This window comes from Bombina bombina, chromosome 1 (assembly GCF_027579735.1).
Source record: "Bombina bombina isolate aBomBom1 chromosome 1, aBomBom1.pri, whole genome shotgun sequence".
Taxonomy (NCBI): Eukaryota; Metazoa; Chordata; class Amphibia; order Anura; family Bombinatoridae; genus Bombina; species Bombina bombina.
The window spans coordinates 992,669,563-992,694,872 of NC_069499.1; the positions used below are offsets into that span (position 1 = coordinate 992,669,563).

The 25,310-nt window shown below is 41.0% G+C and overlaps 1 protein-coding gene across 8 annotated transcripts in view; it reads left to right on the forward strand.

Moving 5' to 3' along the window:
* Nucleotides 1–25,310, forward strand: part of UCKL1 (uridine-cytidine kinase 1 like 1) — a 306,712-nt gene that overhangs the window by 204,482 nt on the left and 76,920 nt on the right. For all 8 annotated transcript variants that reach the window (XM_053711232.1, XM_053711180.1, XM_053711124.1 and 5 more), the window contains 2 exons: nt 11,651–11,670; nt 22,326–22,424. In XM_053711232.1, the coding sequence (XP_053567207.1) occupies nt 11,651–11,670; nt 22,326–22,424 (119 nt within the window). The remainder of the gene's footprint in view (nt 1–11,650; nt 11,671–22,325; nt 22,425–25,310) is intronic.

Genomic DNA, 25,310 nt, shown 5'->3' on the forward strand with positions numbered 1-25,310 from the left:
TATTTAAAACTAAATACTTACCTGTAAAATAAAACCTAAGCTAGCTACAATATAAATAATAGTTACATTGTATCTATCTTAGGTTTTATTTTTATTTCACAGTTAAGTTTGTATTTATTTTAACTAGGTAGACTAGTTAGTAAATAGTTATTAACTATTTACTAGCTACCTAGCTAAAATAAATACAAATTTACCTGTAAAATAAAACCTTACCTGAGTTACACTAAAACCTAACCTTACACTACAATTAAATAAATTACATTTATTAAATACAATTAACTAAATAAAAAAAAAAAACACTAAATTACACAAAATAAAAAAGAAATTATCAAATCTTTAAACTAATTTCACCTAATCTAATAGCCCTATCAAAATAAAAAAGCCCCCCCAAAATAAAAAAAACCCTAGCCTAAACTAAACTGCCAATAGCCCTTAAAAGGGCCTTTTGCGGGGCAATGCCCCAAAAAATCAGCTCTTTTACCTGTAAATAAAAATACAAACAACCCCCCAACAGTAAAACCCACCACCCACACAACCAAACCCCCCCAAATAAAATCCTAACTAAAAAAACCTAAGCTCCACCATTGCCCTGAAAAGGGCATTTGTATGGGCATTGCCCTTAAAAGGGCATTTAGCTCTTTTTCCGCCCAAACCCTAAGCTAAAAATAAAACCCACCCAATAAACCCTTAAAAAAATCTAACACTAACCCCCGAAGATCCACTTACAGTTTTTAAAGACCGGACATCCATCCTCAACGAAGCCGGGAGAAGTCTTCATCCAAGCGGCAAGAAGTCCTCAACGAAGCCGGGAGTAGTCTTCATCCAAGCGGCAAGAATTGGTCCTCCAGATGGGCAGAAGTCTTCATCCAGACGGCATCTTCTATCTTCATTCATCCGGCGCGGAGTGGCTCCATCTTCAAGACATCCGGCGTGGAGCATCCTCTTCTTTCCACAGCTCTTCTCGAATGAAGGTTCCTTTAAATGACGTCATCGAAGATGACGTCCCTTGAATTCCGAGTGGTCTGGAGGACCACTTCTTGCCGCTTGGATGAAGAGTTCTCCTGGCTTCGTTGAGGACTTCTTGCCGCTTGGATGAAGACTTCTCCCGGCTGGATGAGGATGGATATCGGGTCTTCAAAAACTGTAAGTGGATCTTCTGGGTTAGTGTTAGTTTTTTTTTTAAGGGTTTATTGGGTGGGTTTTATTTTTAGTTTAGGGTTTGGGCGGAAAAAAGAGCTAAATGCCCACTTAAGGGCAATGCCCATACAAATGCCCTTTTCAGGGCAATGGGGAGTTTAGGTATTTTTAGTTAGGATTTTATTTGGGGGGTTTGGTTGTGTGGGTGGTGGGTTTTACTGTTGGGGGGTTGTTTGTATTTTTTTTTTTACAGGTAAAACAGCTGATGGGGCGGCAGATTAGGGGTGTTTAGACTCGGGGTTTATGTTAGGTTGTTACAGAGCTTTACGCTCCTTTATTGCAGGTGTTAGGCTTTTTTTCAGCCTGCTCTCCCCATGTCTATTGGGAAATCGTGCACGAGCACGTAAAACCAGCTCTCCGCAGCTTACCGCAGCGCTGGTATTGGAGTGCGGTATGGAGCTCAATTTTGTTTTACGCTGCAATATTGCCCGCTAACGCCAGGTTTTTGCAAACCTGTAATACCAGCGCTGTAGGGAGGTGAGCGGTGACAATAACTTGCAAGTTAGTACCGAGCAGATATTACCGCAAAACTTGTAATCTAGCCGTTTGTTATTTGTGTATCCTTTTCCAGTTCTGAGCTTGGAAGTCTCGGACCCCTGTTGGGCTGGTCCTGCGGGTCTATCCGTTCTTCCTGGGCAATAACCTACGGGTTGCCTTATCTTTTATTTTCATCCGGTGACAATGATTTTTATTTGGTCTAAAGTTCATGTTGTAGTGTGATGTTTCCTTCGGGAACTTTCTTCTCTGGAATTGATACTCGCGATTTTGTGGTCGCACTGTTTACAAAAGTCTGTCTGACTGTTCTTTATCCCTCCATCTCGGGGGAAACTCTATGTGGCCTTGACAGTGCTGGGGCCCTTGGTTTCAGGCTGGTCCTGACTGTGTACAAATCCTTCTGTCTTTGAGGCCTAGTTCAGACATGTGGCGCATTTTTATGCCCGGTTTGGCCGGTGAGGGTGCCTAGTGATCACAATATGATTTGCGTTGTTTACTTGTTTTATTTTACAAGCTTCAACTAGCATCCTGAGAGGCCTTGAGGGTCTGTGGTTGCTTAGGGGCATGGGGGATTGGTTCAGTCCTCATTCGCCTTTCAAGCTAGTGGGCCGGGACTCCGTTGAGATCCGCGGCGACATTCTCAGTCGTTTCCGATTTTTCCAGGAACTAGAGTGTTCCTTCCCATTGTGGGTTGGAGGCTTGGAGGATTTAGGTCCTTCATACCGCCGTTCTTACGGTTTTGCCTTTCATGGTCTCTTTGGAAGTGTTCTTTTAGGACTTGTTCCTTTTAGAGGTTCTCTTCCTTTGGGTTGAGACTTTCTGGACTTTGTCCGGTTTTTCTGGCGGTTTTGGACGCTTAATTAGGAAGTGAAGGCCGTGAGGCTCTGTCTTCCTTCGGGAGTTAGTCGTCTCTATATCAGGGGCAATAGGAGGTGTTGTCTCTTTTTTTCCTGGCTTTTTGCTTAGGGGATGTTTTTCTGCCTGAGTTCAGGATGCTTTGCATTCTTCTCCCTTGGGTGTGGTCCTCTGGTACGTTAATCTGCAAGGATTATGGAGATTAGCCTTTCTTTTTACTCTCTTTCGGGTGACTCTGTTCTCGTTCTCATTTCCCTTCGTGTTGCCCTTGAAACCTTTGGGCTCTAGAGAAATTGCGTAACTTTGTCGTGGCCTAGCACCTTGTTGGGGGGTGTGACCTCCGGGCTAAGGGTGTGCTCTTCCCTTGGGCTGGGAATTACTAGTGAGTCCTGTACCTGTTCTCCGGGTTTCCCGGTTTTCATCCCCTGTGCTTCAGATGGGGTATCTTGTGTTCCCTGGGGGTGTCGTTCATTCTAGGACGATTCTGGGTCCCGGGTTCTTTTCTTGGATCCTTCTTGGCTGTCTGGAGACTTATGATCCTGTGGACTGGTTCGGGACGACTCAGTTTTTTAAGGGATCCTATGTTGCGACAGAGTTCACATCCACCTTCGGGTACTGGCTATAAACTTTAAGGCCTGACTTGTCCTTCGGACGGAGTGTGCTCCTCTTCATGGGGAGTTTCTTCTCTGTTGGGTCAACAGGGGTGTCTGGATGATTTTTTCATTCGGTCTGTTTTGATCATACTATGACTTCATGTCTTGTGGACATGTACGCTGTTCTTATCTGTGGCCTTCCCTTTTGAAGGGATAGTTTGTCTTCCTTATGAGCTGGGGTTTCCTCTCTCTGGAGGGTCTTTGTCCTGCCCTGTGTGTAGGAGGTTGGATCAGGTGGCTTATTTCTGTAAGGGACAACACCTGCTGCTCTGTGGGCTCTGCTCCACCTGTTGGAATTTGATCTCTCTATGTAGAGACTGTCTAAGAGAACTGTAACAGGTCTTCCTACGGATCTATTGCACTTTTCTCTGTTCCAGGTCCCAGGGGGTTCTCCTTGGGAGTGCCTTATTTTGGAGGAGCGGATTGGGTTGGCACCCGAGCTCTGTTGGAGTGGGTGAGTCCCCCTTTTTCTTCCATTTCCTGGGAGCTTGTGGTTGGGGTATTTCTGTCCCTTCTGTCTACCAGACATGTTTGTCGCTTGGGCTGGTTCGGTGTTGGAGCAGGATCTGAGATCTGTTGCTCTGTTAAATTAGTCCTCGGAGCATTTGAGGTACGGTAAGCCTCTTGAGGTTTCTCCTTTCTCCATGTTCAAGGTTTGTGGAAAGGACTGGCAGCTCGTAGTTAGCCTGCAACGTTATCTGCTGGTTCGTGGATACTTAGCAATCTGAAGGATCCTATCTTCAGCTGCTTTATGCTTGCCCTGCAAGTATTTAAGCTTCGGAGTCATTTTTACATGACTGCAGCGTGCAGTGTTTTTGCTTCAGGTGGTGTTCGTCAGACCTATCTGAGCTTGCTGCACAAGGTTTCGTTTTTGAATATTTCGGTATTCTGAGCTACTTTTTTGCGACTTGGGGACCTTTGCCTTCAGTTGCTTTTTAGAGTGCGGTTGCACTGTGTTAGGGGAAGATCCTCTCTGTTTCAGACTCCTGGCCTTTTCCCGTGGTTTCTGTATTTCTGGGGTCTGGGCGTTGCCTCCCCTTGTTTCTATGAGACTGGTGGGTCTCTGTTGGTCTGGAGTTCCTTATGCTAGCTGGACAGCTAGCTCAGCATACTAAGGCACTGTGGCTACTCTGCGCTGTAGCAAACCGAGGGTTGCAAGTTCGATCCCGGCGAGGTCTACTCAGCCTTCCTCCTTTCGAGGTTGATAAGATGAGCAGCTCCTTGAGTCCCTTAAGGGGGATTAGCCGCACTTTACAAGAACATTCATGTTTTCTCCGTGTTCTTTGTGGAAGAATACGGAAGCTTGTGCCCTTTCTTTAGTAAGGGGTGTGTTGTTTGGAGACTGACTGCTGGGCAACGATGTCTCCTGGAGGCTGTTGACTCAGTCGAGTCTAGTTCCTGCAGTCTCTAGCAAAGCTTGTGGACTATCTGCGGTCAGGGTCCTTGGGCATTTTCCTTTTCTTTTTCAAAGTTGTTCTTGGCTTCGGACGAAGCGGAATGTTGTTGGGTAGGGGTTTTCGGCCTGGTGCCCTCAGAATGGGCCGCCTCTTGTACCTTCCCGTTTTTGCATTCAGTGTCCTCTATAGCTTGGGTATTGTTTTCCAAAAGTAATGAATGCAGCTGTGGACTCTTTCCATTTATGAAGAAAAACTTAAATTATGCTTACCTGATAATTTTCTTTTCTTCAGATGGAAAGAGTCCACAGCTTCCCGTCCGTATTTTTCTGTGGGGCGTGTTATTTTTGTTCTTCTGGCACATTTTCACCCTGATATTTCTTCTACTGTTCCTTGTTACCTCTGCATAATTACTGGGGGCTGAGAGTTGTGGGGGAAGTATTTAAGCCTTTGGCTGGTGTGTCTTTGCCTCCTCCTGGTGGCCAGGTTCTGAATTCCCCAAAGTAATGAATGCAGCTGTGGAATCTTTCCATCTGACGAAAAGAAAATTATCAGGTAAGCATAATTTAAGTTTTTGCACATGCTCAGTTCACATTTTGTTAAACACAAGTACATCTTTGCTTATCAAAAAAGTAACAATAGTTAACAAATCACAAATTTAAACTATGAAACAGATGTATACAAATATCATTTGGACATCTGAATGTTTATGTTTGTGATGAAGTGTTTGGAAGTATTAAAATGTCAATAAAATTCCACAGATTGATAGAAAATGGTTATGAATTGATATATCAATAAAGTTTTAAAAAAACTGTATGCAAACACTTTAGTCAGTCATGATCATTATTGGATCAGTTGGTTTCCCATGTTTTACTTTTTCATGTAATTTAGCTCTGACAAATGTGGGTTTTCTATTTCTCAGCACTTGAAATGCACCATACTTCTCAAGGCTAACCCTACAACATATATTTCCATAATTGGCTTTAACAAATAACAACTGCAAAACATTACACTTTATGCTAACATTATGACTGTGGTTAGTCGTGTTTGCAGACTCAAGCTCATAATGGCTCCTCCAAATTAGAGAAATGGGTGGGTGGAGTATTGAAAAACACTTGCAACAAACAAGATATTATTTTATTTTTTTAAAAAGGCATGACATTCAAAATGCTTATGTTGTGATTCAAACAGCCGAAACTATTTTTCAGAAAATTTTCAATTAAGTTATTTTATCAAATTTACTCACGGCTAGATTAAGAGTTCTGCGGCCAAAGGGGTGCGTTAGCTACGCTTGCTTTTTTTCTCCCGCACCTTTTAAATACCGCTGGTATTTAGAGTTCACAGAAGGGCTGCGTTAGGCTCCAAAAAGGGAGCGTAGAGCATATTTACCGCCACTGCAACTCTCAATACCAGCGTTGCTTACGGACGCGGCCAGCTTCAAAAACGTGCTCGTGCACGATTCCCCCATAGGAAACAATGGGGCTGTTTGAGCTGAAAAAAAACACCTGCAAAAAAGCAGCGTTCAGCTCCTAACGCAGCTACATTGTTTCCTATGGGGAAACACTTCCTAAGTCTGCACCTAACATGTACCCGAGTCTAAACACCCCTAACCTTACACTTATTAACCCCTAATCTGCCGCCCCCGCTATCGCTGACCCCTGCATATTATTATTAACCCCTAATCTGCCACTCCGTACACCGCCGCAACCTACATTATACCTATGTACCCCTAATCTGCTGCCCCTAACACCGCCGACCCCTATATTATATTTATTAACCCCTAATCTGCCGCCCCCAACGTCGCCTCCACCTACCTACAATAATTAACCCCTAATCTGCCGACTGGATCTCACCGCTACTATAATAAATGTATTAACCCCTAAAGCTAAGTCTAACACTAACACCCCCCTAAGTTAAATATAATTTTAATCTAACGAAATAAATTAACTCTTATTAAATAAATTATTCCTATTTAAAGCTAAATACTTACCTGTAAAATAAATCCTAATATAGCTACAATATAAATTATAATTATATTGTAGCTATTTTAGGATTAATATTTATTTTACAGGCAACTTTGTAATTATTTTAACCAGGTACAATAGCTATTAAATAGTTAATAACTATTTAATAGTTACCTAGTTAAAATAATTACAAAATTACCTGTAAAATAAATCCTAACCTAAGTTACAATTAAACCTAACACTACACTATCAATAAATAAATTAAATAAAATACCTACAATTATCTACAATTAAACCTAACACTACACTATCAATAAATAAATTAAATACAATACCTACAAATAAATACAATTAAATAAACTAACTAAAGTACAAAAAATAAAAAAGAACTAAGTTACAAAAAATAAAAAAATATTTACAAACATTAGAAAAATATTACAACAATGTTAAACTAATTACACCTACTCTAAGCCCCCTAATAAAATAAGAAAGACCCCCAAAATAAAAAAATGCCCTAACCTATTCTAAAATTAAAATAGAAAAGCTCTTTTACCTTACCAGCCCTGAAAAGGGCCCTTTGCGGGGCATGCCCCAAAGAATTCAGCTCTTTTGCCTGTAAAAAAAAACATACAATACCCCCCCTCAACATTACAACCCACCACCCACATACCCCTAATCTAACCCAAACCCCCCTTAAATAAACCTAACACTAAGCCCCTGAAGATCTTCCTACCTTATCTTCACCACGCCGGGTTCACCGATCGATCCAGAAGAGCTCCTCCGATGTCTTGATCCAAGCCCAAGCGGGGGGCTGAAGATGTCCATGATCCGGCTGAAGTCTTCTACAAAGCGGCGTCTTCAATCTTCTTTCTTCCGGATCCATGTTCATCCCGCCGACGCGGAACATCCATCTTCACCGACGACTTCCCGACGAATGACGGTTCCTTTAAGGGACGTCATCCAAGATGGAGTCCGTCGAATTCCGATTGGCTGATAGAATTCTATCAGCCAATCGGAATTAAGGTAGGAAAATTCTGATTGGCTGATGGAATCAGCCAATCAGAATCAAGTTCAATCCGATTGGCTGTTCCGATCAGCCAATAGAATGCGAGCTCAATCTGATTGGCTGATCGGATCAGCCAATCGGATTGAACTTGATTCTGATTGGCTGATTCCATCAGCCAATCAGAATTTTTCTACCTTAATTCCGATTGGCTGATAGAATCCTATCAGCCAATCGGAATTCGACGGACGCCATCTTGGATGACGTCATTTAAAGGAACCGTCATTCGGCGAGTAGGCGTCGGTAGAAGAGGATGGATCCGCGTCGGCTGGAAGATGATGGCTCCGGAAGAAAGAAGATTGAAGATGCCGCTTCATAGAAGACTTCATCCCTATGATGGACTTCTTCAGCACCCGCTTGGATCAAGACTTCAGCCCGAGGATGGACGTCACTCTTCAGCCCCCGCTTGGGCTTGGATGAAGATTTCGGAGGCTCTTCTGGACAGATCGGGACCCGGTGTGGTGAAGACAAGGTAGGGAGATCTTCAGGGGCTTAGTGTTAGGTTTATTTAAGGGGGGTTTGGGTTAGATTAGGGGTATGTGGGTGGTGGGTTGTAATGTTGGGGGGGTATTGTATGTGTTTTTTTTACAGGCAAAAGAGCTGAATTCTTTGGGGCATGCCCCGCAAAGGGCCCTTTTCAGGGCTGGTAAGGTAAAAGAGCTTTGAACTTTTTTAATTTAGAATAGGGTAGGGCATTTTTTTATTTTGGGGGGCTTTGTTATTTTATTAGGGGGCTTAGAGTAGGTGTAATTAGTTTAAAATTGTTGTAATATTTTTCTAATGTTTGTAAATATTTTTTTATTTTTTGTAACTTAGTTCTTTTTTATTTTTTGTACTTTAGTTAGTTTATTTCATTGTATTTATTTGTAGGTATTGTATTTAATTAATTTATTGATAGTGTAGTGTTAGGTTTAATTGTAGATAATTGTAGGTATTGTATTTAATTAATTTATTGATAGTGTAGTGTTAGGCTTAATTGTAACTTAGGTTAGGATTTATTTTACAGGTCATTTTGTAATTATTTTAACTAGGTAACTATTAAATAGTTATAGGGGCAGCAGATTAGGGGTACATAGGGATAATGTAGGTTGCGGCGGAGTACGGAGTGGCAGATTAGGGGTTAAAAAAATATGCAGGTGTCAGCGATAGCGGGGGCGGCAGATTAGGGGTTAATAAATATAATATAGGGGTCGGCGATGTTAGGGGCAGCAGATTAGGGGTACATAGGGATAACGTAGCTGGTGGCGGTGTACGGAGCGGCAGATTAATGGTTAAAAAAATTTAATAGAGTGGCGGCGATGTGGGGGGACCTCGGTTTAGGGGTACATAGGTAGTTTATGGGTGTTAGTGTACTTTAGAGCACAGTAGTTAAGAGCTTTATAAACCGGCGTTAGCCCAGAAAGCTCTTAACTACTGACTTTTTTCTGCCGCTGGAGTTTTGTCGTTAGATTTCTAACGCTCACTTCAGCCACGACTCTAAATACCGGCGTTAGAAAGATCCCATTGAAAAGATAGGATACGCAAATGGCGTAGGGGGATCTGCGGTATGGAAAAGTCGCGGCTGCAAAGTGAGCGTTAGACCCTTTCCTGACTGACTCCAAATACCAGCGGGCGGTAAAATCCAGCGTTAGGAGCCTCTAACGCTGGTTTTGACGGCTACCGCCCAACTCTAAATCTAGGCCTTAGTGCTCATGGAATTCGTTGTTAGAGAAATATCTAGATAGATAGATTGTGTGCACATTTCTAGGGCAGTACATGACAGGAAACACTGCTGCCACCTACTGTGCTTGCAAATCTATAAGAGTTATAAAACTGCTGCTATATAGTTTTCTAGCTATGTGCATTAGCCTGCATCTTGCAAATTTTACACTGTATCTGAATCATGAAAGGATTTTTTTTGTGTGTTTTATGTTCCTTTAACAACATTTAGACTTGGCTGATATGCTAAGCTATAGCCATGCAACATGAATGTCTTATAATTAATTATATGGTAAACTATTCCAATCCATTAAAAGTTTTTATGCAAAAATTATTTTGAATTTTATTTTCAGCAGTAGTGATTTACTTCAGATAATCTGGCTGTTGCGTTACTTCATTTTGAATACAATTCCCTGCATTAAGATTAGATAAACTCTCTAAAACTTATCAGAAACAAATGTATGTCAGGATTTCTACTTGGCTTTTGTACTGGCTTCACAGATCAAAGAAGAGGCAAAATATAAGCAGCCAATAAGAAAGAGGAAAAATAAATAATGAAAGTATATGGCAAAATGTTTTTATTTATTTTATATTTGTATTTTATATAATAATCTCAATGTGTTTACTGTCCCTTTTAATTCTGTTTTGCTGAAATACAACTTTTTGACATACAGTATTTGCAAACTTTTTGTAGCTTGCTTATTAGTTATAGATATTGTAGTGATTTACAGGAAGTATTAAACTGCAGCCAATTTATTTAACCCCTCTACTCCTTGTATATGAGCAATCTAGATGATGTGTCTTATTAATCATAAATATCATCTCCTGTATTCACCATTTCCTCTTTCTTTTCTCTATACAGCTTTTCATTCATGTGATTAAAAAAAATATTTTCTTTTCTTTCACTCTCTGGGGCCAATTTATGAAAGTGCGGACGGACATGATCCGCTGTAGCGATCATGCCCGCAGCACATCGATAAATGCCGACAGCATACTCTGTCGGTATTTATCATTGCACAAGCAGTTCTGGTGAAATGCTTGTGCAAAGCCGCCCCCTTGGCCGCTAGCAGGGGGTGTCAATCAACCTGATCGTATGCGAGGCGGACTTGTTAAGGAGCAACAGTCTTAAGACCGCTGCTTCTTAATTCCTGTTAATGGCGAGCCTGAAGCCTTGCACGGAAACAGCTGCATAAATCGTCCCATCTATCTCTTTGCATCACCATATACCTTTCTGCTAACCTTTGCTCTCACCCAAGGGCTTGTTTGGGGACATTCTGTGTGGCTTTGTCATGACCCAAGTGTAATGAGTACTTTTAGCCTTAAAAAGACACAGACGTTCAAATAGAACATACAATACCTAGGTATGCTCTTCAACAAAGGACACTAAAGGATCAAAGTACATTTTATAATAGAAACACATTGTATTTTTTTTTGTTTTAAACTTCTGTACTCTAAATACATCAAAAAAAGGTTTAATTTTGACTTGCACATCCCCTTTAAATGATAAAGATATTTTTTTTTCTGTAGAATTAGAGATTTCTATTTATGCAGGAAATGAAATACATTTGTGCTCATGGCTGTATGTAAGTAAATGGCTTATACATATATACTAGCAGCTGTTCTATGTATCTCCATTCATTACTATAGCAACCCAGTCCTCAAAGGTGCCATCCACCCTAAATGTGCAATGGCATTTAGTCATGGCCTGTGCTATACTCAGAATAAAAAGGGAGATAAATAAATGAGAAGGTGGATTTAAAAAGTCAGGAATTTGTAGTAGAAAATAATGTTACAAAACCAGTGCTTAATTAGTACCAAATTCATTAGTTTTCTGGTCAGATTTCTGCACATCTATATTTTATGGTTTAGAACATCCCCTGATGTTTACAGATACATTTTGTCCTCTGTACAAGTTATTGCTGCATTGAAGGAATAGTCAGGATCCTAGTAACGCTGCTTCTTTCCCCTCTTTCTATTTTGTCTCATTCTCCCTATCGCTCATGTCATCTCCTCTTGCTATTCTTCCTCTTTATCTCTCTCTATCTCTTGTCTCACATGATCATTGTGTTTGCTAATTTGTTATGTTTTCTTGCTCTGACAGTATTTTCAGTTTGCCTATTTATAAGTTGCTCTCCGTCTCACATGATTTTACCTGCCTCTTTATCACTTTCACTTCTAATGCTCTTTCCCCTGTGTTTTTCACAATATTACCCACTGTCACTCTATTTCTGCCTGACTTTCACTCCTCTCTCTCAAACCTTTCTTTTTTTTTTTTTTGTTCCTGCACTTTTTCCATCCTCTCCACTTCCACGTTGTTTGTTTCCTGAGCAGAGGAAGCTGCGCTGGGACATGTGAGATATGTGTGCAGTGTGTGAGCCTGACACTAACGCCTGACCTGCAGTGCGCAATAACACTCAGTATTACAGCATTTCTCAGGGCATCCCCCAGTCTGTTTGATAAAACAGCATCTAATATGTTCTGCAGAGAAGGGAGTCAGGAGAAAGCTCTGCACTATCAGCTAGATTACAAGTTTTGCGTTATGAGTCAAATAGCAGCGTTATGGCCCATAACGCTTCATTTTCCCTAACGCTGCTATTACAAGTCTTGTTGGAATAGGTGTATCACACACCTTTTAGCCAGTCACGCATTGTCAGTACCGCACTTTAAAAAAAGTCCTTTTTCAATGGGACTCCCATAGCGCCGGTATTACGAGTTTGCCTGGCAGGCCAAAAAGTGAGCGGTCAGTAGTTATGAGTTTTACGTTACAAAGCTGTACCATAAAACTCATAACTAAATTGTTATAAAAGTACAGTAACACCCATAAACTACCTATTAACCCCTAAACCTAGGCCCTCCCGCATAGCAAACACTATAATAAAGCTATTAACCCCTAATCTGCCGCTCCGGACATCGTCGCCACTATTAAAATGTATTAACCCCTATTCCGCCACTCCCCGACATCGTCGCCACTATGATGAACCTATTAACCCCTAAACCGCTGCCCTCCCGCATCACAAACACTATTTAAATATAATTAACCCCAATCTGCCATCTGCCCTCACCGCCGCTATAATAAACTATTAACCCCTAAACTGCAAGCCCCCCCACAACGAAATATACTTACATAAACTATTAATCCCTAAACCAAAAGGCCCCCACAAAGAAATATACTAAAATAAACTATTAACCCCTAAACCTAATGCCCCCCTAGCTTTATATTAAAATTACAATTTCCATATCTTAAATTAAATTAAAACTTAGCTGTCAAATTAAATAAATTAATTTTAAACTAACAATTAAACTAAGATAATTATTAAACTACAATTAAACTAACTACCAATAAATTAAACTAAACTACACACTAAAAAAATCCTAACACTACTCTTTACAAAAAAAATAAAATAGCTAAATTACAAAAACAAACACTAAATTACGAAAAATAAGAAACAAATTATCAAAAATAAAAAAGAATTACACCTAATCTAATAGCCCTATCAAAATAAAAAAGCCCCCCCAAAATAAAAAAAAACCTAGCCTACAATAAACTACCAATGGCCCTTAAAAGGGCCTTTTGTGGGGCATTGCCTCAAAGAAATCAGCTCTTTTACCTGTAAAAAAAAAAAAAACCCCAACAGTAAAACCTACCACCAGACAAACGAACCCCCCCAAATAAAAAACCTAACCTAAGCTCCACATTGCTCTGAAAAGGGCATTTGTATGGGCATTGCCCTTAAAAGGCCATTTAGCTCTTTTACATGCCCAACCCCTAATCTAAAAATAAAACCCACCCAAAAAAAACTTAAATAAACCTAACACTAACCCCCGACGATCCACTTACAGTTCTTGAAGTCCCACTTGAAGGATACATCCAGCCGGCAAAGTCCTCATCCAGGCAGCCTCTTCCATCTTCATCCAGCCGGCGAAGTCCTCATGCAGGCGGCAAGAAGTCTTCATCCAGGCGGTATCTTCTATCTTCATCCATCCGGCGCGGAGCGGGTCCATCCTGAAGACATCTGATTGGAACAGCCAATAGGATGAGAGGTCAATCCTATTGGCTGATTGGAACAGCTAATAGGATGAGAGCTCAATCCAATAGGATGAGAGCTTCAATCCTATTGGCTGATTGAAATCTTTCAGCTAATAGGAATGCAAGGGACACCATCTTGGATGGCGTCACTTGCATTGAAGTTCCAGTTTATGGTGGCGACCCTATGAAGAGGATGCTACGTGCCGGATGTCTTCAGGATGGACCCGCTCCACGCCGGATGGATGAAGACTTCTTGCCGCATGGATGAGGACTTTGCTGGATGGATGAAGATAGAAGAGGCCGCATGGATGAAGACTTCTTGCCGCATGGATGATGACTTCGCCGGCTGAATGGATCCTTCAAGCGGGACTTCAAGAACTGTAAGTGGATCGTCGGGGGTTAATGTTAGGTTTTTAAGGGTTTTTTCGGTGTGTTTTATTTTTAGTTTAGGGTCTGGGCATGTAAAAGAGATAAATGCCCTTTTAAGGGCAATGCCCATACATATGCCCTTTTCAGGGCAATGGGGAGCTTAGTTTTTTTTAGATAGTTATTTTATTTGGGGGAGTGGTGGGTTTTACTGTTGGGGGGGTTGTATTTTTCTTACAGGTAAAAAAGCTGATTTCTTTGGGGCAATTGGTAGTTTATTGTAGGCTAGGGGTTTTTTTATTTTGGAGGGGGGGGGCATTTTTATTTTGATAGGGCTGTTAGATTAGGTGTAATTCTTTTTTTTATTTTTGATAATTTGTTTCCTTTTTTTGTAATTTAGTGTTTGTTTTTTCTTCTGTTATGTGTGATCAGTCCACGGGTCATCATTACTTCTGGGATATAACTCCTCCCCAACAGGAAATGCAAGAGGATTCACCCAGCAGAGCTGCATATAGCTCCTCCCCTCTACGTCAGTCCCAGTCATTCTCTTGCACCCAACGACTAGATAGGATGTGTGAGAGGACTATGGTGATTATACTTAGTTTTTATGACTTCAATCAAAAGTTTGTTATTTTACAATAGCACCGGAGCGTGTTATTACTTCTCTGGCAGAGTTTGAGGAAGAATCTACCAGAGTTTTTTACTATGATTTTAACCGGAGTAGTTAAGATCATATTGCTGTTCTCGGCCATCTGAGGGAGGTAAAAGCTTCAGATCAGGGGACAGCGGGCAGATGAATCTGCATTGAGGTATGTAGCAGTTTTTATTTTCTGAATGGAATTGATGAGAAAATCCTGCCATACCGTTATAATGACATGTATGTATACACTTCAGTATTCTGGGGATGGTATTTCACCGGAACTACTCTGTTAAAAGTCACTAATCCTTTTAATAAGTATTTATCATGTTAAACGTTTTTGCTGGAATGTAGAATCGTTTACATTTCTGAGGTACTGAGTGAATAAATATTTGGGCATTATTTTCCACTTGGCAGTTGTTTGGTTTTAATTGTGACAGTTTCGTTTCTCTTCACTGCTGTGTGTGAGGGAGGGGCCGTTTTTGGCGCTCTTTGCTACGCATCAAAAAAGATCCAGTCAGTTACTCTTATATTTCCTGCATGATCCGGTTCATCTCTGACAGATCTCAGGGGTCTTCAAACTTCTTTGGAGGGAGGTAGATTCTCTCAGCAGAGCTGTGAGAATTTTATATTGACTGTGAATAAAAACGTTGCTCTGTAATTTTTATGTCAAATTTAATTATTGTTATTTTTCTAATGGGAACAAACCTTTGCTAAAAGTTGTGTTGTTTTAAAGTTTGATGCTATAACTGTTTTTCAGTTCATTATTTCAACTGTCATTTAATCGTTTAGTACCTCTTTGAGGCACAGTACGTTTTTGCTAAAAAAGATTATAACCAAGTTGCAAGTTTATTGCTAGTGTGTTAAACATGTCTGACTCAGAGGAAGATATCTGTGTCATTTGTTCCAATGCCAAGGTGGAGCCCAATAGAAATTTATGTACTAACTGTATTGATGCTACTTTAAATAAAGGTCAATCTGTACAATTTGAACAAATTTCACCAAACAGCGAGGGGAGAGTTATGCCGACTAACTCGCCTCACGCGGCAGTACCTGCATCTCCCGCCCGGGAGGTGCGTGATATTATGGCGCCTAGTACATCTGGGCGGCCATTACAGATAACATTACAAGATATGGCTACTGTTATGACTGAAGTTTTGTCTAAATTACCAGAACTAAGAGGCAAGCGTGATCACTCTGGGGTGAGAACAGAGTGCGCTGACAATACTAGGGCCATGTCTGATACTGCGTCACAGCTTGCAGAGCATGAGGACGGAGAGCTTCATTCTGTAGGTGACGGTTCTGATCCAAACAGATTGGATTCAGATATTTCAAATTTTAAATTTAAATTGGAGAACCTCCGTGTATTACTAGGGGAGGTCTTAGCAGCTCTCAATGATTGTAACACCGTTGCAATACCAGAGAAACTGTGTAGGTTGGATAAATACTTTGCGGTACCGGCGAGTACTGACGTTTTTCCTATACCTAAGAGACTAACTGAAATTGTTACTAAGGAGTGGGATAGACCCGGTGTGCCGTTCTCACCCCCTCCAATATTTAGAAAGATGTTTCCAATAGACACCACCACTCGGGACTTATGGCAAACGGTCCCTAAGGTGGAGGGAGCAGTTTCTACTTTAGCTAAGCGTACCACTATCCCGGTGGAGGATAGCTGTGCTTTTTCAGATCCAATGGATAAAAAAATTAGAGGGTTACCTTAAGAAAATGTTTGTTCAACAAGGTTTTATATTGCAACCCCTTGCATGTATCGCGCCGATTACGGCTGCGGCAGCATTTTGGATTGAGTCTCTGGAAGAGAACCTTAGTTCATCTACGCTAGACGACATTACGGACAGGCTTAGAGTCCTTAAACTAGCTAATTCATTCATTTCGGAGGCCGTAGTACATTTAACCAAACTTACGGCTAAGAACTCAGGATTCGCCATACAGGCACGTAGGGCGCTGTGGCTAAAATCCTGGTCAGCTGATGTTACTTCTAAGTCCAAATTACTTAATATACCTTTCAAGGGGCAGTCTTTATTTGGGCCCGGTTTGAAAGAAATTATCGCTGACATTACAGGAGGTAAGGGCCACGCCCTACCTCAAGACAAAGCCAAAGCTAAGGCTAGACAGTCTAATTTTCGTCCCTTTCGGAATTTCAAAACAGGAGCAGCATCAACCTCCACTGCACCAAAACAGGAGGGAGCTGTTGCTCGTTACAGGCAAGGCTGGAAGCCTAACCAGTCCTGGAACAAGAGCAAGCAGGCCAGGAAACCTGCTGCTGCCCCAAAGACAGCATGAACCGAGAGCCCCCGATCCGGGACCGGATCTAGTGGGGGGCAGACTTTCTCTCTTCGCCCAGGCCTGGGCAAGAGATGTTCAGGATCCCTGGGCGCTAGAGATCATATCTCAGGGATACCTTCTAGACTTCAAATTCTCTCCCCCAAGAGGGAGATTTCATCTGTCAAGGTTGTCAACAAACCAGATAAAGAAAGAAGCGTTTCTACGCTGTGTACAAGATCTGTTATTAATGGGAGTGATCCATCCGGTTCCGCGGTCGGAACAAGGACAAGGGTTCTACTCAAACCTGTTTGTGGTTCCCAAAAAAGAGGGAACTTTCAGGCCAATCTTAGATTTAAAGATTCTAAACAAATTCCTAAGAGTTCCATCGTTCAAAATGGAAACTATTCGGACAATCTTACCCATGATCCAAAAGGGTCAGTACATGACCACAGTGGATTTAAAAGATGCTTACCTTCACATACCGATTCACAAAGATCATCACCGGTATCTAAGGTTTGCCTTCTTAGACAGGCACTACCAGTTTGTAGCTCTTCCATTCGGATTGGCTACGGCTCCAAGAATCTTCACAAAGGTTCTGGGTGCCCTTCTGGCGGTACTAAGACCGCGAGGGATTTCGGTAGCTCCGTACCTAGACGACATTCTAATACAAGCTTCAAGCTTTCAAACTGCCAAGTCTCATACAGAGTTAGTTCTGGCATTTCTAAGGTCGCATGGATGGAAAGTGAACGAAAAGAAGAGTTCTCTTTTTCCTCTCACAAGAGTTCCATTCTTGGGGACTCTTATAGATTCTGTAGAAATGAAGATTTACCTGACAGAAGACAGGTTAACAAAGCTTCAAAATGCATGCCGTGTCCTTCATTCCATTCAACACCCGTCAGTAGCTCAATGCATGGAGGTGATCGGCTTAATGGTAGCGGCAATGGACATAGTACCTTTTGCACGCCTACACCTCAGACCGCTGCAATTGTGCATGCTAAGTCAGTGGAATGGGGATTACTCAGATTTGTCCCCTACTCTGAATCTGAATCAAGAGACCAGAAATTCTCTTCTATGGTGGCTTTATCGGCCACACCTGTCCAGGGGGATGCCATTCAGCAGGCCAGACTGGACAATTGTAACAACAGACGCCAGCCTACTAGGTTGGGGCGCTGTCTGGAATTCTCTGAAGGCTCAGGGACTATGGAATCAGGAGGAGAGTCTCCTTCCAATAAACATCCTGGAATTGAGAGCAGTTCTCAATGCCCTTCTGGCTTGGCCCCAATTAACAACTCGGGGGTTCATCAGGTTTCAGTCGGACAACATCACGACTGTAGCTTACATCAACCATCAGGGAGGGACAAGAAGCTCCCTAGCAATGATGGAAGTATCAAAGATAATTCGCTGGGCAGAGTCTCACTCTTGCCACCTGTCAGCAATCCACATCCCGGGAGTGGAAAACTGGGAGGCGGATTTCTTGAGTCGCCAGACTTTTCATCCGGGGGAGTGGGAACTTCATCCGGAGGTCTTTGCCCAAATACTTCGACGTTGGGGCAAACCAGAGATAGATCTCATGGCGTCTCGCCAGAACGCCAAACTTCCTCTCTACGGGTCCAGATCCAGGGATCCGGGAGCGGTTCTGATAGATGCTTTGACAGCACCTTGGAACTTCGGGATGGCTTATGTGTTTCCACCCTTCCCGCTGCTTCCTCGATTGATTGCCAAAATCAAACAGGAGAGAGCATCAGTGATTCTAATAGCGCCTGCATGGCCACGCAGGACTTGGTATGCAGATCTAGTGGACATGTCATCCTGTCCGCCTTGGTCTCTACCTCTAAGACAGGACCTTCTGATACAGGGTCCATTCAAACATCAAAATCTAACTTCTCTGAAGCTGACTGCTTGGAAATTGAACGCTTGATTTTATCAAAACGTGGTTTTTCTGAGTCGGTTATTGATACCCTGATACAGGCTAGGAAGCCTGTTACCAGAAGGATTTACCATAAAATATGGCGTAAATACCTATACTGGTGCGAATCCAAAGGTTACTCCTGGAGTAAGGTTAGGATCGCTAGGATATTGTCCTTTCTACAAGAAGGTTTAGAAAAGGGTTTATCAGCTAGTTCATTAAAGGGACAGATTTCAGCTCTGTCCATCTTGTTACACAGGCGTCTGTCAGAAAATCCAGACGTCCAGGCCTTTTGTCAGGCTTTAGCTAGGATCAAGCCTGTGTTTAAAGCTGTTGCTCCGCCATGGAGTTTAAACTTAGTTCTTAACGTTTTACAGGGTGTTCCGTTTGAACCCCTTCATTCCATTGATATAAAATTGTTATCTTGGAAAGTTCTGTTTTTAATGGCTATTTCCTCGGCTCGAAGAGTCTCTGAGTTATCAGCCTTACATTGTGATTCTCCTTATCTGATTTTTCACTCAGACAAGGTAGTTCTGCGTACTAAACCTGGGTTCTTACCTAAGGTAGTCACTAACAGGAATATCAATCAAGAGATTGTTGTTCCATCCTTGTGTCCAAATCCTTCTTCAAAGAAGGAACGTCTTCTACACAATCTGGATGTAGTTCGTGCCCTCAAGTTCTACTTGCAGGCAACTAAAGATTTTCGCCAAACTTCTTCCCTGTTTGTCGTTTATTCTGGACAGAGGAGAGGTCAAAAAGCTTCTGCTACCTCTCTCTCTTTTTGGCTTCGTAGCATAATACGTTTAGCCTATGAGACTGCTGGACAGCAGCCTCCTGAAAGAATTACAGCTCACTCCACTAGAGCTGTGGCTTCCACTTGGGCCTTTAAGAATGAGGCCTCTGTTGAACAGATTTGCAAGGCTGCAACTTGGTCTTCGCTTCATACTTTTTCCAAATTTTACAAATTTGACACTTTTGCTTCTTCGGAGGCTATTTTTGGGAGAAAGGTTCTTCAGGCAGTGGTTCCTTCTGTATAATGAGCCTGCCTATCCCTCCCGTCATCCGTGTACTTTTGCTTTGGTATTGGTATCCCAGAAGTAATGATGACCCGTGGACTGATCACACATAACAGAAGAAAACATAATTTATGCTTACCTTATAAATTCCTTTCTTCTGTTGTGTGATCAGTCCACGGCCCGCCCTGTTTTAAGGCAGGTAAATATCTTTTAAATTATACTCCAGTCACCACTTCACCCTTGGTTACTCCTTTCTCGTTGATTCTTGGTCGAATGACTGGGACTGACGTAGAGGGGAGGAGCTATATGCAGCTCTGCTGGGTGAATCCTCTTGCATTTCCTGTTGGGGAGGAGTTATATCCCAGAAGTAATGATGACCCGTGGACTGATCACACAACAGAAGAAAGGAATTTATCAGGTAAGCATAAATTATGTTTTTTACGTAATTTAGTTATTTTTATTTTTAGTAATTTTAGTGGGGGTTTTTTTGTAATCATAGGTTTTAGTGTAAGGCAGCTTAGGTTTTAATTGACAGGTAAGTTTGTATTTATTTTAACTAGGTAGTAAATAGTTAATAACTATTTACTAACTAGTCTAACTAGTTAAAATAAATACAAGCTTACCTGTGAAATAAAAATAAAACCTAAGCTAGCTACAATATAACTATTAGTTATATTGTAGCTAGCTTAGGTTTTATTTTACAGGTAAATTTGCATTTAGTTTAAAATAGTTATTATTTAGTTAATAATTGTAACTTTAGTTTAGCTGTATTTTCATTATGTTAAATTTAGGGGGTGTTAGGCTTAGGGTTACGTTAGGTTTAGGGGTTAATGGATTTATTTAGTGGTAGTGATGGGGGAGGTCACAGGTTTAGGGGTTAATAACTTTAGTATAGTGGTGGCGACATCGGGAGCGGCAGATTAGGGGTTAATAGTTTTATGTAAGTGGCGGCGATGTTGGGGGTGGCAGATTAGGGGTTAATAACTATGTAGGTGACGGCAATATCGGGGGCGGCAGATTAGGGGTTAATAACTGTATGTAGGTGGCGGCGATATTGGGGGCGGCAGATTAGGGGTTAATAACTGTATGTAGGTGGCAGCGATGTCGAGGGTGGCAGATTAGGGGTGTTTAGACTCGAGGTTTATGTTAGGGTGTTAGGTTTAAACGTAACTTTTTCTTTCCCTATAGACATCAATGGGGCTGCGTTATGGAGCTTTTCATTTGGCGATCACAGGTATTAGGCTTTTTCTTTTGCCGGCTCTCCCCATTGATGTCTATGGGGAAATCGTGCACGAGCACGTCAAAACATCGCTTGATTTCGGTGCGGTATGGAGCTCAACTCAACCATATCTCCCGCATAAACATGCTTTTTTAAAACTTGTAATAGCAGCGCTATACAGAGGTGAAATAACGCTGCTTTTGTGGCGGTCGTTAAAATCCCTATAGCGCTCAAAACTCGTAATCCAGCTGATTTTAGGAGAATTTGCATGCACAAGTTATAACAATTGTACTTTGAGGTCCAGCTAAGAGGACGTGCAAGGGTTGTAAAATTATAAATTTAGTCAATCAAAGCATTTTCTCATTACACCTATACAGCTATAGCTATCACTGTTTAAGTGGGAGATTTTGCTCTGCACAGATGTGCATATGTTTAACGCTCCCGCATTGTCTGCACCTCCTAAGAAGGTGGTAGCTGAAACTGTTTTAGCTTTTACTAGAAAAGTTTCTGCTAATACAAGGGTAAAAATTCTTCTATATTAATGTGTATTTCAGTGTTAACTTTTATGTTCCTTTAAAGGAAAGCTGAGACTTTTTTCTCCCCTTTAATGTTTCCCCAATGATACGTGCTGGGGTGTATTAAATTGTTTACATAAAGCTCCTTTATTAAGTCACCATCTACTAAAGTTTCAGTACATAAATACTGGTTATAGAAAAGCTATGTACAGAAGGTTTAAAGGGACAGTCAACACCAGAATTTTTGTTGTTTAAAAAGATAGATAATCCCTTTATTACCCATTCCCCAGGTTTGCATAACCAACACAGTTATATTAATATACTTTTTACCTCTGTGATTAACTTGTATCTGACAGCCCCCTGATCACATGACTTTTTATTTATTATCTATTGACTTTCATTTTAGCCAATTAGTGCTGTGTCTGCCACAAGCCACGGCCGTGCTCACAATGTTATCTATATGGCTCACATGAACTAGCTCTCCCTGTTGTGAAAAGCAAATAAAAAAGCATGTGATAAGAGGCGGACTTTTAAGGGCTTAGAAATTATCATATGAGCCTTCCTAGGTTTAGATTTCAACTAAGAATACCAAGAGAACAATGAACAATTGCTGATAAAAGTAAATTGGAAAGCTGTTTAAAATTACATGCCCTATCTAAAACATTAACTTTTTTTTGGACTTGACTGTCCCTTTAGGAAGAATTCACGTTCCCAGTAGGGGTAGGCTAGAGTTACTAAAATGTTCTTTTACCTTTGTTCTCAATGTGTACAGTGAGAGATAAGATAAGTAGGATTTTGTATGTATTTATAGAGATATAAGATAATGAGATCTGCTCCCCCTGTAAGCTCAGTCTAGATCTGTTATACCTGGAAAAGGTTAGTGTCAAACATGCTGCTTGAATGGAAACACTACAATATACTGGAGGTATTAGCACTTTTATAGCTAGTGTCACACTAACATGCATCATATAGAGCTCTTTATTAATGAATTATAGATTTGTAAATATGCATTTAACTGCTATGTTTCCTCCCCATAGGGCAGCTCTTGCTTCTGCCCACCAGGCCCAGCCCTTACCCAGGACTCTATGTGTTTTAAAGGAGACACCGCAAGTCAGCGTCATGCACACTATTATCAGGTAAGCATCAGTAACATCTAGTCCCATGTGAAGTTGGGAGGTTGTTCCAGTGTTGTATGTAGATCTTTTGTGCATGGTTTTCCATGACAGTTAGTTCAGGAAATAATTTAGTTCCCAAGATACAGACTCACTCTAAGACATTTAAAAGCAAAAACACGCAAAAAACTGCTCATCTCAGCCATTGTTTATTTTTTAATCAAATATAGCTTTTCTTTCATGTAATTAACAAGAGTCCATGAGCTAGTGACGTATGGGATATACATTCCTACCAGGAGGGGCAAAGTTTCCCAAACCTTAAAATGCCTATAAATACACCCCTCACCACACCCACAAATCAGTTTTACAAACTTTGCCTCCAAGGGAGGTGGTGAAGTAAGTTTGTGCTAGATTCTACGTTGATATGCGCTCCGCAGCAAGTTGGAGCCCGGTTTTCCTCTCAGCGTGCAGTGAATGTCAGAGGGATGTGAGGAGAGTATTGCCTATTGAATGCAGTGATCTCCTTCTACGGGGTCTATTTCATAAGGTTCTCTGTTATCGGTCGTAGAGATTCATCTCTTACCTCCCTTTTCAGATCGACGATATACTCTTATATTTACCATTTCCTCTACTGATTCTCGTTTCAGTACTGGTTTGGCTTTCTACAAACATGTAGATGAGTGTCCTGGGGTAAGTAAGTCTTATTTTCTGTGACACTCTAAGCTATGGTTGGGCACTTTATTTATAAAGTTCTAAATATATGTATTCAAACATTTATTTGCCTTGACTCAGAATGTTCAACTTTCCTTATTTCCAGACAGTCAGTTTCATATTTGGGATTATGCTTTAATTATCATATTTTTCTTACCTCAAAAATTTGACTTTTTCCCTGTGGGCTGTTAGGCTCGCGGGGGCTGAAAATGCTTCATTTTATTGCGTCATTCTTGGCGCGGACTTTTTTGGCGCAAAAATTCATTTCGTTTCCGGCGTCATACGTGTCGCCGGAAGTTGCGTCATTTTTTTGACGTTATTTTGCGCCAAAAATGTCGGCGTTCCGGATGTGGCGTCATTTTTGGCGCCAAAAGCATTTAGGCGCCAAATAATGTGGGCGTCTTATTTGGCGCCAAAAAATATGGGCGTCGTTTTTGTCTCCACATTATTTCAGTCTCATTTTTCATTTGCTTCTGGTTGCTAGAAGCTTGATGTTTGGCATTTTTTTCCCATTCCTGAAACTGTCTTATAAGGAATTTGATCTATTTTGCTTTATATGTTGTTTTTTCTCTTACATATTGCAAGATGTCTCACGTTGCATCTGAGCCAGAAGATACTACAGGAAAACCTCTGCCTGCTGGATCTACCAAAGCTAAGTGTATCTGCTGTAAACTTTTGGTAGCTATTCCTCCAGCTGTTGTTTGTATTAAATGTCATGACAAACTTGTTAATGCAGATAATATTTCCTTTAGTGATGTACCATTGCCTGTTGCAGTTCCCTCAACATCTAAGGTGCAGAATGTTCCTGATAACATAAGAGATTTTGTTTCTGAATCCATAAAGAAGGCTTTGTCTGTTATTTCTCCTTCTAGTAAACGTAAAAAGTCTTTTAAATGTTCTCTCTCTACAGATGAATTTTTAAATGAACACCATCATTCTGATTCTTTGGACTCTTCTGGTTCAGAGGATTCTGTCTCAGAGATTGATGCTGATAAATCTTCATATTTATTTAAGATGGAATTTATTCGCTCTTTACTTAAAGAAGTACTAATTGCTTTAGAAATAGAGGATTCTAGTCCTCTTGATACTAATTCTATACGTTTGGATAAGGTTTTTAAAGCTCCTGCGGTTATTCCAGAAGTCTTTCCTGTTCCTAATGCTATTTCTGCAGTAATTGCTAAGGAATGGGATAGATTGGGTAATTCATTTACTCCTTCTAAACGTTTTAAGCAATTATATCCTGTTCCGCCTGACAGATTAGAATTTTGGGACAAAATCCCTAAAGTTGATGGGGCTATTTCTACCCTTGCTAAACGTACTACCATTCCTACATCAGATGGTACCTCGTTTAAGGATCCTTTAGATAGAAAAATTGAATCTTTTCTAAGAAAAGCTTATCTATGTTCAGGTAATCTTCTTAGACCTGCTATATCATTGGCTGATGTTGCTGCAGCTTCAACTTTTTGGTTGGAAACTCTAGCGCAACAAGTAACAAATCGTGATTCTCATGATATTATTATTCTTCTCCAGCATGCTAATAATTTCATCTGTGATGCCATTTTTGATATTATTAGAGTTGATGTTAGATTTATGTCTCTGGCTATCTTAGCCAGAAGAGCTTTATGGCTTAAGACTTGGAATGCTGATATGGCTTCTAAATCAACTCTACTTTCCATTTCTTTCCAGGGAAACAAATTATTTGGTTCTCAGTTGGATTCTATTATTTCAACTGTTACTGGTGGGAAAGGAACTTTTTTACCACAGGATAAAAAGTCTAAAGGTAAAAACAGGGCTAACAATCGTTTTCGTTCCTTTCGTTTCAACAAAGAACAAAAGCCTGATCCTTCGTCCTCAGGAGCAGTTTCAGTTTGGAAACCATCTCCAGTCTGGAACAAATCCAAGCCTGCTAGAAAGGCAAAGCCTGCTTCTAAGTTCACATGAAGGTACGGCCCTCATTCCAGTTCAGCTGGTAGGGGGCAGGTTACGTTTTTTCAAAGAAATTTGGATCAGTTCTGTTCACAATCTTTGGATTCAGAACATTGTTTCAGAAGGGTACAGAATTGGTTTCAAGATGAGACCTCCTGCAAAGAGATTTTTTCTTTCCCATGTCCCAGTAAATCCAGTGAAAGCTCAAGCATTTCTGAATTGTGTTTCAGATCTAGAATTGGCTGGAGTAATTATGCCAGTTCCAGTTCCGGA